The following is a 13,792-nucleotide window of genomic DNA, read 5'->3' on the forward strand; positions in this document are numbered from 1 at the left end:
CAGTCTATTTAACATGGATTCCTATGGAACATGTTCACATCCATACGTTTTTGAGGTGCTGAGTTTTTGGAAGGGGTCAGAGACTTTTTTAAAAGCAAAAAGCAGCATTTTTGCTATAATAGAGTTCAATGGAGAAGCTGCTGAAATCCATGGTAGTGCGTTTTTTCCACGTTTTGCATTTTTAATCTGCCCAGCAACAAAAAACCCTTCATTTTAACAAAAAAAAAAGCTGAAAAGAAAGCTGAAAAAAACACGGTCGCAGGGAGTGATGTAGAGATCCAGGACCGCTCAGACGCTTCCAGGTTGTTGCAAAATAGTAAGCAAAGTGATCACTAAAACGCTACTTAAAAGGCTATTATCAGCGTTTTTTAATCCAGCATATTTTTATCCAGCGTTTATCCAGCGTTTTTTCCCAGTGTTTCTTTAGCTTAAAAAAAAAATGCTAGTGTGCATGGAGCCTTAAGCTGGACAGGGGAAAACAAATCTTCAAATGGCTTGAAATAAACACTTTGTTATTTTTAACCTAGGCTGAAAACATTTTACAGCACAGAGTAATCAATGCGATTATTAAAATAAATTCTCTGTATATATTTTCACTCCGGAGTGTGTTCTGTCTCCTTTATATGAACAGCTGTCAAGTAAAACCCTCCATGTGTTTTTTTCTTTAACACCTGAAATGCCTTGAAGAACCTATAACACAGAGCAGAAGGGAAGCTGACTCCTCTCTGTAGCATTGAGGGGGTTAAATTGAGGAACTCAGCAGAAGGAATATAAAAAATCTGCCTTCCAAACTTAATCTCATCTGACATCTGATACGTGGGTGTCTCTCCATTGGACATAATAATCGACTTCATTCCTAAATTCTGACAATTTCTTTAGTGCTTTTACATTTTGCATATTTTATAAGCCGTGAGTATAATTTTTATTTGTAATGTATTGTAACGGATAGATTGTTAATCTTACGCTGGTTATGCACATAGCAATAAACAAAAGATCGAATATATATATTCGCCCACTTCAAACCAGCTTTTGCTTGAAAACAATCTTTTAAAAAGTCAAAGAAAAGACTGATTTGACATGTTTTGTTTCAAAAATAATTGTTTATTGATTCAATTACTTGTATATTGCATTGTTTTTGAAGGTCCTCATTTATTTGTGTTAGTGGTTCTCCACCTTTTTTCAGTTGTGGCGTCCTTTAAAAGTATGCAAAATCTCAAGGCACCCCAGTGCAAAATGTAAAAAAAATGTAAATGTTACTTATCGATGGAAAACCTGAGCCAGGGATAATGCACATCAGTAGTCACCCATCATATCACAGGTCACCCATCACATCAGAGGTCACCAATCACATCAGAGGTCACCAATCATGTCAGGTTCCCCCAATCACACCCGAGCCCCCCTACGAAATCAGAGAGCCCCTTCACGTCAAAGTCCACCTACCAAATCAGAGAGCCCCAGTACATCTAAGGCCCCCCTATATATCAGAAACCCCCTATGCATGAGACCTCCCATCACATTGGGCCCCTATACATGAGTACCCCCATTAATGTCGGAGTCCCCCCACCAAATCAGAGATCCCCTATACATCTAAGGCCCCCCTATACATCAGAGCCTTCACATCACATCAGTCTCTCAATCACATCAAAATACTCCCATCACCACAGAGCTCCCCCAATGACAGAGCTCTCTCTATCACACAACCCCCCCAATCACACAGTTTCCTTTTAAACTCAGAGCCCTACACAATGTGGACCCAGCAGTGCAGCAGAGGGTGGGAAGTGGAGGCAGTCTGAAGGAGGTGGACTTCCGTCATCAGAAACCCCTTATACATGAGATCTCCCATCACATTGGGCCCCTATACATGAGTACCCCCATTAATGTTGGAGTCCCCCCACCAAATCAGAGATCCCCTATACATCAAGGGCCCCCCTATACATCAGAGCCTCCGCATCACATCAGAGTCTCTCCATCACATCAAAATACTTCCATCACCACAGAGCTCCCCCAACGACAGAGCTCTCTCTATCACACAGCCCCCCCCCCCCCCAATCACGTAGTTACCTTTTCAACTCAGACCCCTACACAATTTGGCCCCAGCAGAGGGTGGGAAGTGGAGGAGGTGGACTTCTGTCATCACATCACAGGTCACCCATCACATCAGAGGTCACCCATCATGTCAGGTTTCCTCAATCACATCAGAGCCCCCCTTCACATCAAAGTCCCCCTAACAAATCAGAGAGTCCCAGTACATCTAAGGTCCCCCTATCTATCAGAAACCCCTTATACATGAGACCTCCCATCATATTGGGCCCCTATACATGAATACCCCCATTAATGTTGGATTCCCTTTACCAAATCAGAGATCTCCTATACATCTAAGGCCCATCTATACATCAGAGCCTCCGCATCACATCAGAGTCTCCCCATCACATCAAAATACTCCCTTCACCACAAAGCTCCCCCAATGACAGAGTTCTCCCTATCACACAGCCCCCCAGTCACACAGTCCCATTTTCAACTCAGAGCCCTACACAATTTGGCCCCAGCAGTGCAGCAGAGGGTGGAAAGTGGAGGCAGTCTGAAGGAGGTGGACTTCTGTCATCACATCACAGGTCACCCATCACATCAGAGGTCACCCATTATGTCAGGTTCCCCCAATCACATCAGAGCCCCCCTTCACGTAAAAGTCCCCCTACCAAATCAGAGAGCCCCAGTACATCTAAGGTCCCCTATCAGAAACCCCTTATACATGAGATCTCCCATCACATTGGGCCCCTATACATGAGTACCCCCATTAATGTTGGAGTCCCCTCACCAAATCAGAGATGCCCTATACATCAAAGGGCCCCCTATACATCAGAGCCTCCGCATCACATCAGAGTCTCCCCATCACATCAAAATACCCCCTTCACCACAGAGATCCCCCAATGACAGAGCTCTCTCTATCACACAGCCCCCTCAATCACACAGTCCCCTTTTCCACTCAGAGCCCTACACAATTTGGCCCCAGCAGTGCAGCAGAGGGTGGGAAGTGGAGGAGGTCTGAAGGAGGTGGACTTCTGTCTTCTCCTGAATGCTAGGGGTGGCCCTGCATGCCGCCTGCCCCAGCCATCATCACCATAGCAAAAGATAGAGCAAGGACGCTGGAGTTAGTAAAACAGTATGCAAAACAAGTTTATTAAAATAGTCGAAGTATCTGTTAAAAACTTGATCTTCGGCAAGTAGGAACCAACACTGGCACCACTAACATGATGGAGTGCATGATCAAGCTATTTGATAACGGGGGTAGAGCCCCAGGAAACATTTATCGGCCCTTCCGATTGCCAACATCACCGGTCCTAGTTGAAAGGTGCTTCCTGACATTCCCAACATCACTTTTGGACCTTAATAGCTGCTATTTCTCCCATGTAGTGTAGGACGCCACTGCTTTGCCTGCCAACTCCTAGAGTATGGTGTTCCCTATGTTCTTGCCTGTTGCATGTCCTGCTTGGCTTCCTGTGGCTGTTACACTCCATCATGTTTGCAGTGCCAGTGCGGGTTCCTACTTGCTGAACATGTTTTTAACATGTAAGTGTGCTATTTTAATAAACTTGTTGTACATATGGTTTTACTAACTCCAGTGTACTTGCTCTGCCTTTTGCATACTGCCTTTGGAGACCCTTCTCAGATCTTAACTGACCCTAGGTTCACATCTGTGCGGGTGGTGCCGCTGTGGATCCGCACAAAAAGCCGTGCAACTGCACCGCCTGCACAGAGAATTGCGGACCTGTGGGCGGGTGCCATTAGTTCTAATGGCACGCTGCTCGCACTGGGAAACGCAACCATACTGGGAATAACATACAATTTTGAGGACAAGCTTTCGGGGAATGTCCCCTTCTTCAAGGTCTAAGCAGTACTACTCACAAAGTTAGCAGAATGTTAGAAGAGATGAAAAAAAAAAAAAAGGAGGCTAGAGATAAGATGCAGTCAAAGCGAGGGGGGAGGGGGGGATAGTACACTCACACAGAGGGAATCAAGCTACAGCTAATAGTCATAAAAATGTCGGATAATGATTGAGGAATCCCATGTCCAAATTAAGGCCCTTATCTCTTGTGTCAAATAGAATTATCATTCTTAGTTCAAAAGTTTTTCTTTCCTGAATGGATTTGAAATTTCCTTTAAGTACTAAAACATTGAGGTCTCCCATTGTGTGGCCTGGTTGTGCGAAATGGTGTCCCACAGGTGTGCAGAGGTCATCTTCTTTATGTTCCTTGATGGTATGTCTGTGCAAATTCATCCTTGTTTGCAACTTCTGTCCTGTTTCGCCAACATAAGATCCATAAGATCTTATCCAGTGCAGAAAATGCAGCAAAGGATCTTATGTTGGTGAAACAGGACAGAAGTTGCAAACAAGGATGAATTTGCACAGACATACCATCAAGGAACATAAAGAAGATGACCTCTGCACACCTGTAGGACACCATTTCGCACAACCAGGCCACACAATGGGAGACCTCAATGTTTTAGTACTTAAAGGAAATTTCAAATCCATTCAGGAAAGAAAAACTTTTGAACTAAGAATGATAATTCTATTTGACACAAGAGATAACGGCCTGAATTTGGACATGGGATTTCTCAATCATTATCCGACATTTTTATGACTATTAGCTGTAGCTTGACTCCCTCTGTGTGAGTGTAGTATCCCCCCCCCTCCCCCCTCGCTTTGACTGCACTTTATCTCTAGCCTCCTTTTTTCTTTTTTTTTTCATCTCTTCTAACATTCTGCTAACTTTGTGAGTAGTACTGCTTAGACCTTGAAGAAGGGGACATTCCCTGAAAGCTTGTCCTCAGAATTGTATGTTAGTGCAAATAAAAAAAGTATCACGGACAGTACTGAATTATTTCTGTCGCAAATGCACTAATACGGCTACAATCAACTCGTACTATACAGTAAAATATATAGAGTGGTGGCTGCTAGATAAGATATAAATAAGTGGGAGACAAGTTCCGGAACTTGTTGGCTGCTGTAGATATTATATGCTCCTTAATAGTAAACCCACAATCTATATTTAGAAAGATCATTGCAGGGACTCACATCTAGGAACCATCAGCCATGGGCTCAATGTGTTGGCCAAAGTTTCTATGCCAGTAATAGGCTTGGTTAACACCAATGCATTGTGCTTTTTTGTCCTGTTTGCAGTTCTTTTTACATTGCATTTTTGAATGCACGTTTTTGCCACGTTTTTATCATGTTTTGCGTTTTTTCAGCTTTTTCTTTATTGAAGTGGAAAGTTTTAGGTTGCTGGGCAGAATAAAAACGCCAAACGCGGTAAAAAAAAGTGGCAAAAACACACTACATGCATTTTAGCAGCTTCTCCATTGAACTCTATTGTAGTAAAAATGCTGCTTTTTGTGTTTTAAAAAGTCCCTGACCATTTAAAAAACACAGCCCAAAAAAAGCATACATGTGAACATTTCCTATAGAAAACCATGTTAGATTGGTTAGAAAACCATGTAGTGCGTTTCTGCAAAAAAGCACAAAAAAAAAATGCATCGGTGTGAACAAGGCCGTAATAAACTTTGAAATTCTGGATTTTAAATTGTAAACCATGTGACCCCTCCCCTTTACTCTCTATTATGTAACGTGGCTGAAATCTATACAGTCATTGTGCACATGCATAGAAACCGTTAATGACACCCATCAGAAATGTTGGCTGCCTTTGGTAAACTTCATCTTGAACTGCTGGTTGCCTATTGCAACCACTCCACTATAAGCCTTCCCTTTCCACCAACCGAAGGATGCAAGCTCCAGAATGGTCCACGATCTACCAACCAGGGGCGGACTGACCATTTGGAAACTCGGGCACTGCCCGAGGGCCCGGGGTCAGTAGGGGGCCCCATGAGATGCCCCTGGTACCTTTTTCACAGGCTTTTTTGAGTTTGGGCAAGGACACAGGGGCCCCATGATCCCCTATTGCCCGGGGGCCCCATGAGTTGTCAGTCCGCCCCTGCTACCAGCATCAATAGAAAATATACAAAGAAGGAGCTGCCCAACTTTCAAAAGTCCAAAATATGTTCATTGAGGTCAACCAATGCATTGAAAGTCCACCTGCTCTTCTTATGCTCTTCATTCTATCACGAGCTTAGTCATTAGGAGTCGTAGACTCTGTTACACAGTTGGCTCAAATGTCAAGCCAACATTTTTAGTCTTTAAAGCAACCAATCAGAATAAACCTTTCACTAATCTGACAAGTAAACTGAAATTGGTTGCTTTACGTTACTGAGCTTCCTTCTATGTTTTTTCATGTTTTTTTCGGATCTGGCTCTTTTATTAGTAAGTACTCTTTATCTGAAAACGTCTCTATTTTGTGTCCATTTTATAGTTCCACTCTCATCTCCAAGAGGTAGAAATCGGTTGCCGAAACTCTTCCAGGAAGATATTTCTTTCCTACATCAATATGATTCAAGATTAACACCCAATGAACCCATTCGAGGCAAGGTGAGTCTGTACAGAGGTCTTCTAGTACAATGATCCTTAGCCCTTTGGTCTTCCATTGTAGCAATTAGACATATGCGGTTAGTTTCGTTCCAAATTAAAATTCGGACAAGATTTCCGTTATTTGGAGACCAGTCCAAATTACAATAGTAATGAATTTAAATTAATCCGAAATAACGAAATGAAATTTCATGCAAAATAACGAATTATGTGAATTCGAATCAAATTAAAAATAAATTTGAAAACAAATTCAAAATGTAAACATTTTGCTGACTAATGCTGATTTCCTTCAAAAACCGTGTGTATTAAGCAGGCCACAGACATGTCGAAAAACTAACGAAATTCATGTTGACTGTCAAATCATTCGTTTGTCACCTCAATAATTTGCCAGCTGGGACACCTGATTTTCATGCCACAAATGAAAGTGCCTGATCTAACATGCTGGGTTCTTTTTAGAAAATGTAAAAATCGATGGCACAGTCGTATGATCTATGTTTGTTTTTCGATCGACAGAACTTTTCTTTTTTGACTCATCTATGGCCTGTATTAATGTTGGAATATAGCTGTCTTCCGAAATTGGAATTTAGAAAAGAATAGAATAAAACAGAATAGAATAGAAAATAAAAGAGTAGAATAGAATAGAAAATAAAAGAGTAGAATAGAATATAAAGGAATATAATAGAATAGAAAATAAAAGAATAGAACAGAACAGAAAAAAAAAGAATAGACTAGACTGAATATAGCCGTCTTTTGAAATTTGAATTTCGAATAGAACCAGTTGTTCTTTACAATGAATTCTGATTGATTCAATATTTTCAATGCAAATTCCATTAGAATACTTCAAATCCATTGGAAAAATGTGAATCCGGTCAAATACGAATAAACAAAACAAAAAATGCAACAAAACCAAATTAGTAATTTAACAAATCGATCCAAAACTAAACAAACGTTCTGCACATGTCTAGCAGTAATGTGCTAATAGGTTTTTTGTTTTGCTTTTTATTAATGGGAGATTTTATTGTGTATAAATTGTATAAATCCACCTAACCACAGTTTATAGCCCCTGGAACACCGTGGGAGTTTAAGCACAGCTTTACAATGGAATACCATGGGATCCGTCAGCCCCATGTTGACTTTAGCAGTAGAAGTTCTTGCATTAAAACTGTGTTTGTACAGCAAGAGTGCCTTCACTGAAAATATAGGAGCTCTGGCTGTTTTATAGGGAAGTCAACTTTACATGACTTGCACGAGGTCAAACTCTACCCTTCAGGCACCATAAAATGAAGGTTTGCGAAATATGTGCAGCACCGGCACAGTAAAGTGTCTAATTAGTTCTTGATGGACCTTTGATACTGGGCAAATTGTAGCCACTGGGTTGCCATAGTATTAGGACTCTTGTACATGGAGCCGTTGAGCTGTAGCGCCTTAGTGCGCCCAGGGGAGCATCCTTCCCGCTGTAGACAGCCTATCAAAATCTAGGCTTCAGCAGGACAAGGCTGAAGGATGTACTGAGTGGTACTGGCATCTAGGACTCCATTCAGAGACAAGGTTCCAGGATGCACATATTGCATCGTTCCACGTAGGGCCACCCATTCAATACATCGGGAATTCCATTGAAGTGATTATATTTTAAGGTCTGTAAATGACCCTCCTAGTTAGGTTACTAGGATGTTAGTTCTTTTTGGCTCTTCTGTAATCATTGGAGCAGTTGTTGATTTCTTTTGGCTGTTTTGGGTTTCACAGGTTGCAAGTATAATTGCTCTTCCCCACCTTCCAGAAAGTTTCGGAGTAACGCAAATGGGCAGCAGGAATATTTATGGTGCTGCAGCCAATCCCTGAGGAGGTGTGCCCAGAAGGTGGCTGTTGAGCACATAAATCGTCTGAGCTGTAGAACAGCGAGGTCTTCCTGTCTAAGGGACTCCACCTGTATGGTTACATAGCAGTTCGGGTGCTAAAATTATTGCTCTCGCTCTGATGTCTGCTGCGATATCTCACTTGTGTGATGCGTTTGCTGTTTATGTATGGTCCCAGTGGGACCATCACGTGAAATTATCTTTGTGCATGAGCATGGGGGGGACAGGGGTGCTTTACTTTTTTTTTTTACACTGTTTCTTTAAAAAAAAATTTTGGATCACTTTTTTGCTGTCACAAGGAATGTAAACATCCCTTGTGATAGCAATATATAGTGACAGTTACTCTTTATGAAGAGATCGGGGTTCTAATAGACCACCGGTCTCTTCTCTGCCCTAAAAGCATCTGATCACACCAAGATTGATGTGTTCAGATGCTTTCCCATTTCAATAATGGCGCTGTTTACTTCCAGGAAACCGGAAGTGAGGAAAACTCTTGTTGCTTCCCATTTCCTATATCCTAGAGATCATTGGGGACCTTCCAGTCCTCGGGGATCTCTGTGGTATGCTTACCAAAGCCATGTCATTCGTGAGATGGCAGAGCCCGGAGAGGCACCGGCGGGCAGTGGGAGGGGGCTAATCCCTCCTGCCCCACCACATATAAAAGCCATCCAGTGGCTAGTTAGCCATTAGAATGACTTTTCCATAAAAGCTGGTCGCCAGCTTAAAAAAAAAATGATACTAGAATGATGCCTGTAGCTACAATCACTTAAAGCCAACTAACATTCATATAGTAATAGAGAGCTTTGATCATGATTATTATCTGTGTTTCTGATATCAGGAGGAGAGCAGTGACCAGGGGCGGACTGACCATATGGAAAATCGGGCACTGCCCGAGGGCCCGGGGTCAGTAGGGGGCCCCATGAGATGCCCCTGGTACCTTTTTCATAGGCTTTTTTGAGTTTGGGCAAGGACACAGGGGCCCCATGATCCCCAATTGCCCGGGGGCCCCATGAGTTGTCAGTCCGCCCCTGGCAGTGACTGTGTTTTAACTATTACCAACCAGTGACCTCCCCCTGGGGTAGCATTACATTGGCAAGATGCAATGCCTTGGTGAACAGGTTTTCAGAATTTCCCGCACAAACATTCAAGCAAAATTACACTGGTGTATGGTCGGCTTTACCTATATAGAAACGAGCAGTTGCCCAATCTACGTTACTGTGGGAAGTGGTCTCAACATCCACCCAACTCAAGTCCAATATAAATAGGCCTCCAAATCCCAGAGGGCCCTAGTGCAGCTGCACAGTCTTCACAAATGGTATGTCCGTCCCTGCCTGAGAATGTAGACTGTACTAGAGTGAATAAACATATTCTATAGATCAGCCTATCGCAGTTTAGTTCCAAGTTCAGACTTTCTCTCAATTTAGTGGCAGAATTAGATAGACAGATCGTTATATCACCACTTCCAGCTCTCAGACCTCGGCCTAGCAGTGGCCAGCAGCAAGGCACACAAACAGTTGGATATCTTCCAGCCCCCAGCTGCACTGTCTACATGCCTGTTTCCTCCTGGCTAATATCAACTCTGTTTCCTTTTTTCAGCGTCATGGAGGCTTTGTATGGAGAGAGATAAAAACAGAGTGTGGTCCAGGCATTCCTCTGGGAACAAGGCCGGTCTTACATGCCATAGGGTCACATGCACTCCAACAGCCACAAACAGAAAGAGGAAATTCGATGGAAAGCAGTATAACCTCACCCAGTCCCTGCCTGCTTGGTTCCCAGCAGATGTTGAATTCTGAAGCTCACTTATCAAAAACAGAACTGAGGGAGGCAGCCAAGACCAATCCCAACATGACAGCCAGAGAACAGAACAGCTCAAGCAGTTCTCAGACATCCAGGAGAATGGTGCTCTCTCCCATTGGTGGATTAGTGTCCAACCAGCCAAGTGTGAACCCCAAGTGAGCAGGCCAGGGAGTTTCAATGCTGCTCTTCCAGACGCCTTCCGATTATTTCCAACGTATAACCTCAACTCTTCTGTCGACTGCTGACAGTAAATATCATCTGGTGCCAAAGAATTGGAATAGAATTACGTAATTGCTGATACTTTCATTTAATTTTTGAACCTACATTTGTAATTAAAAAATGAATGTTAAAAGGGAACGAGAAATTTAAAATAGGATGAACAAAACACATTGCTACAATAAAAATCTTTGAAGTGACATATGATATATCAGCTGAATAAGACGCATTGATTGGTTAATGATCTTTTACCTTTAAACTTTCATATATTGGTAAATGAAACATAGCAGGATGACTACAGCTCCTATTACCAAATTTTCATCTTGAAGGGCAAACTACAAGGCTGTCACCCTTATTATTGTTATTATTATTGTTATTATTATTATAATACAGAATTTATTTAGCTCTAGCAGTTTGCTCAGCGCTTTACAATATAGAGGGAGACAATACAGCAATGATACAGTTCAATACAAGAGGGTTAGGAGGGCCTGATCCTTGGAACTTACAATCTAAGAGCCCTTATACTTGCTCTTGCATCCTTATCCTTGCATCCTCATCCCTCCTGTTGCATCCTTATCCTTGCATCGTCATCCCTCCTGTTGCATCCTTATCCTTGCATCCTCATCACTCTTGTTGCATCCTTATCCTTGCATCCTCATCCCTCTTGTTGAATCCTTATCCTTGCATCCTCATCCCTCCTGTGGCATCCTTATCCTTGCATCCTCATCCCTACTGTTGCATCCTCATCCCTCTTGTTGCATCCTCATCCCTCTTGTTGCATCCTCATCCCTCTTGTTGAATCCTTATCCTTGCATCCTCATCCCTCTTGTTGCATCCTTATCCTTGCATCCTCATCCCTCTTGTTGAATCCTTATCCTTGCATCCTCATCCCTCTTGTTGCATCCTTATCCTTGCATCCTCATCCCTCTTGTTGCATCCTCATCCCTCTTGTTGAATCCGTATGCTTGCATCCTCATCCCTCCTGTTGCATCCTTATCCTTGCATCCTCATCCCTCTTGTTGCATCCTTATCCTTGCATCCTCATCCCTCTTGTTGCACCCTTATCCTTGCATCCTCATCCCTCCTGTTGCATTCTTATCCTTGCATCCTCATCCCTCTTGTGGCATCCTTATCCCTCTTGTTGCATCCTCATCCATCTTGTTGAATCCTTATCCTTGCATCCTCATCCCTCCTGTTGCATCCTTATCCTTGCATCCTCATCCCTCTTGTTGAATCCTTATCCTTGCATCCTCATCCCTCCTGTGGCATCCTTATCCTTGCATCCTCATCCCTCCTGTTGCATCCTCATCCCTCTTGTTGCATCCTCATCCCTCTTGTTGAATCCTTATCCTTGCATCCTCATCCCTCCTGTGGCATCCTTATCCTTGCATCCTCATCCCTCTTGTTGCATCCTCATCCCTCTTGTTGAATCCTTATCCTTGCATCCTCATCCCTCTTGTTGCATCCTTATCCTTGCATCCTCATCCCTCTTGTTGCATCCTCATCCCTCTTGTTGAATCCTTATCCTTGCATCCTCATCCCTCCTGTTGCATCCTAATCCTTGAATCCTCATCCCTCCTGTTGCATCCTTATCCTTGCATCCTCATCCCTCTTGTTGAATCCTTATCCTTGCATCCTCATCCCTCCTGTTGCATCCTCATCCCTCTTGTTGAATCCTTATCCTTGCACCCTCATCCCTCCTGTTGCTTCCTCATCCCTCTTGTTGAATCCTTATCCTTGCATCCTCATCCCTCCTGTTGCATCCTTATCCCTCCTGTTGCATCCTCATCCCTCCTGTTGCATCCTTATCCCTCCTGTTGCATCCTCATCCCTCCTGTGGCATCCTTATCCTTGCATCCTCATCCCTCCTGTTGCATCCTTATCCTTACTCTATTTTGCATATTTGTTCCAGGTCAGTAACTCAGTAAGCAGTAAACCAAGGATAAAGATGACAGCCCAGGAAGTTGTATCTTGCTGTCCTCCTTCTGAAAATGCTAATTCCTAGCAGTCATGCCGAAGTATATCTAAAGCCAAACTTTTTTAAAATTTTGGGTAGGGCAGGGTACAGTCAAAACCCATGAACCTGCTGTATTTTGCATGTTAATGTGTTGCGTTAGGTTAGCATATTTATTTTGAATGGTCTGCCAACATGCTACAATGGACATTTTAATTCACCAGTCTTTCTTCATTTTTAAGTATTGCATTTAGTTCACATCTGAGCATTGTAGTGCATTAGCAAGTTGCATTGGGGTGCCATTAAAAATGTGCACCGCAGTCTGAGTAAAGTGCAGGGGCGGACTGACCATTTGGAAACTCGGGAACTGCCCGAGGGCCCGGGGCCCCATGAGTTGTCAGTCCGCCCCTGGTAAAGTGTTAATACCCAGTCACACCGGTACAATTTCAGGTGCGATTTTGCAAATTAAAACCGCACCTGAAATCGCATTTAATGAATGTGAATGTCTTAACGTCTTAACACGTGCGGATTGCTGCAGCGTAATTTCTCAAGTAGTTCTTGCATTACTTTTTCTGCAGTTTTGTTGCGATTTCACATACATAGAATATAATGGAAATAACACTGAAAATTGCAAAAAATCCTTGAAAACCTTCACAAGTAGCAATAAAGGCTTCAGAAATTGCACCTGAAATCGAGCTGCAATTGCACACAAATCGCACAATTTTAAATTGCAGCGGTGTGATCGGCGACTAAGTGTTTGTTGCGATAAAGCACTGTTAGGGTCCATGCACACTGGAAATGAAAAATACTGCTTATACAGACGGTTTGAGGTTTTTTTCTTCAGCCTGTCGAAGTAGCTGTATGTTAGCCTATGGGTCTGTGAACATTAGCAAGGTTACAAGCATGTTTTCAGAGGAGCATTTTGGGCAGAAAAAAGCTCATAAACACGCATAAGAAAAGGCCTAAAGGCAGCATTTAGGAGCGTTCTGTGTTTTCAAGTGTGTACTGAAAAATGAGCAGAGGGGAATGTTTGGGGAAAAAAAGCTTATAAAAGCAAATGCCAATAAGCTCTCCTCAACTCTTATGCAATACGAGCCACTATGAGCATTTCTTCTGCTGCTTTTTTTCTGCCAAAGGTTCTGGCATTTCTTTTCTGCCCCTAGGGTGCATGGGCCCTTAAAAACTGCAGGTCTTGTTGACCTTTAGTTTTCACAATGTGAAACAGCTCTCGGGGTCTGTCATAAGCAGGGGCGGACTGACAACTCATGGGGCCCCTGGGCAATAGGGGATCATGGGGCCCCTGTGTCCTGGCCCACACTCAAACCACACCCAAAAAAGCCTGTGAAAGGTACCAGGGACATCTCATGGGGCCCCCTACTGACCCCGGGCCCTCGGGCAGTGCCCGAGTTCCCCAATGGTCAGTCCGCCCCTGGTCATAAGGATATACTGTGTATATATATACTGTGTATATATATATACACACACACACACCATAGT

The 13,792-nt window shown here is 43.1% G+C and overlaps 1 protein-coding gene across 1 annotated transcript in view; it reads left to right on the forward strand.

Annotated features, from left to right (window-relative positions):
- Window positions 1-10,548, forward strand: part of CIMIP6 (ciliary microtubule inner protein 6) — a 43,989-nt gene extending 33,441 nt beyond the window's left edge. The window contains exons 4-5 of the mRNA XM_089676477.1: window positions 6,363-6,478; window positions 9,925-10,548. Of these exons, the coding sequence (XP_089532603.1) occupies window positions 6,363-6,478; window positions 9,925-10,284 (476 nt within the window). The 3' untranslated portion in view covers window positions 10,285-10,548. The remainder of the gene's footprint in view (window positions 1-6,362; window positions 6,479-9,924) is intronic.
- Window positions 10,549-13,792: the final 3,244 nt, after the last annotated feature.

This window comes from Staurois parvus, unplaced genomic scaffold, assembly GCF_062004578.1.
Source record: "Staurois parvus isolate SC_StPar_1 unplaced genomic scaffold, SC_StPar_1.0 ptg000169l, whole genome shotgun sequence".
In the NCBI taxonomy this organism is placed as follows: Eukaryota; Metazoa; Chordata; class Amphibia; order Anura; family Ranidae; genus Staurois; species Staurois parvus.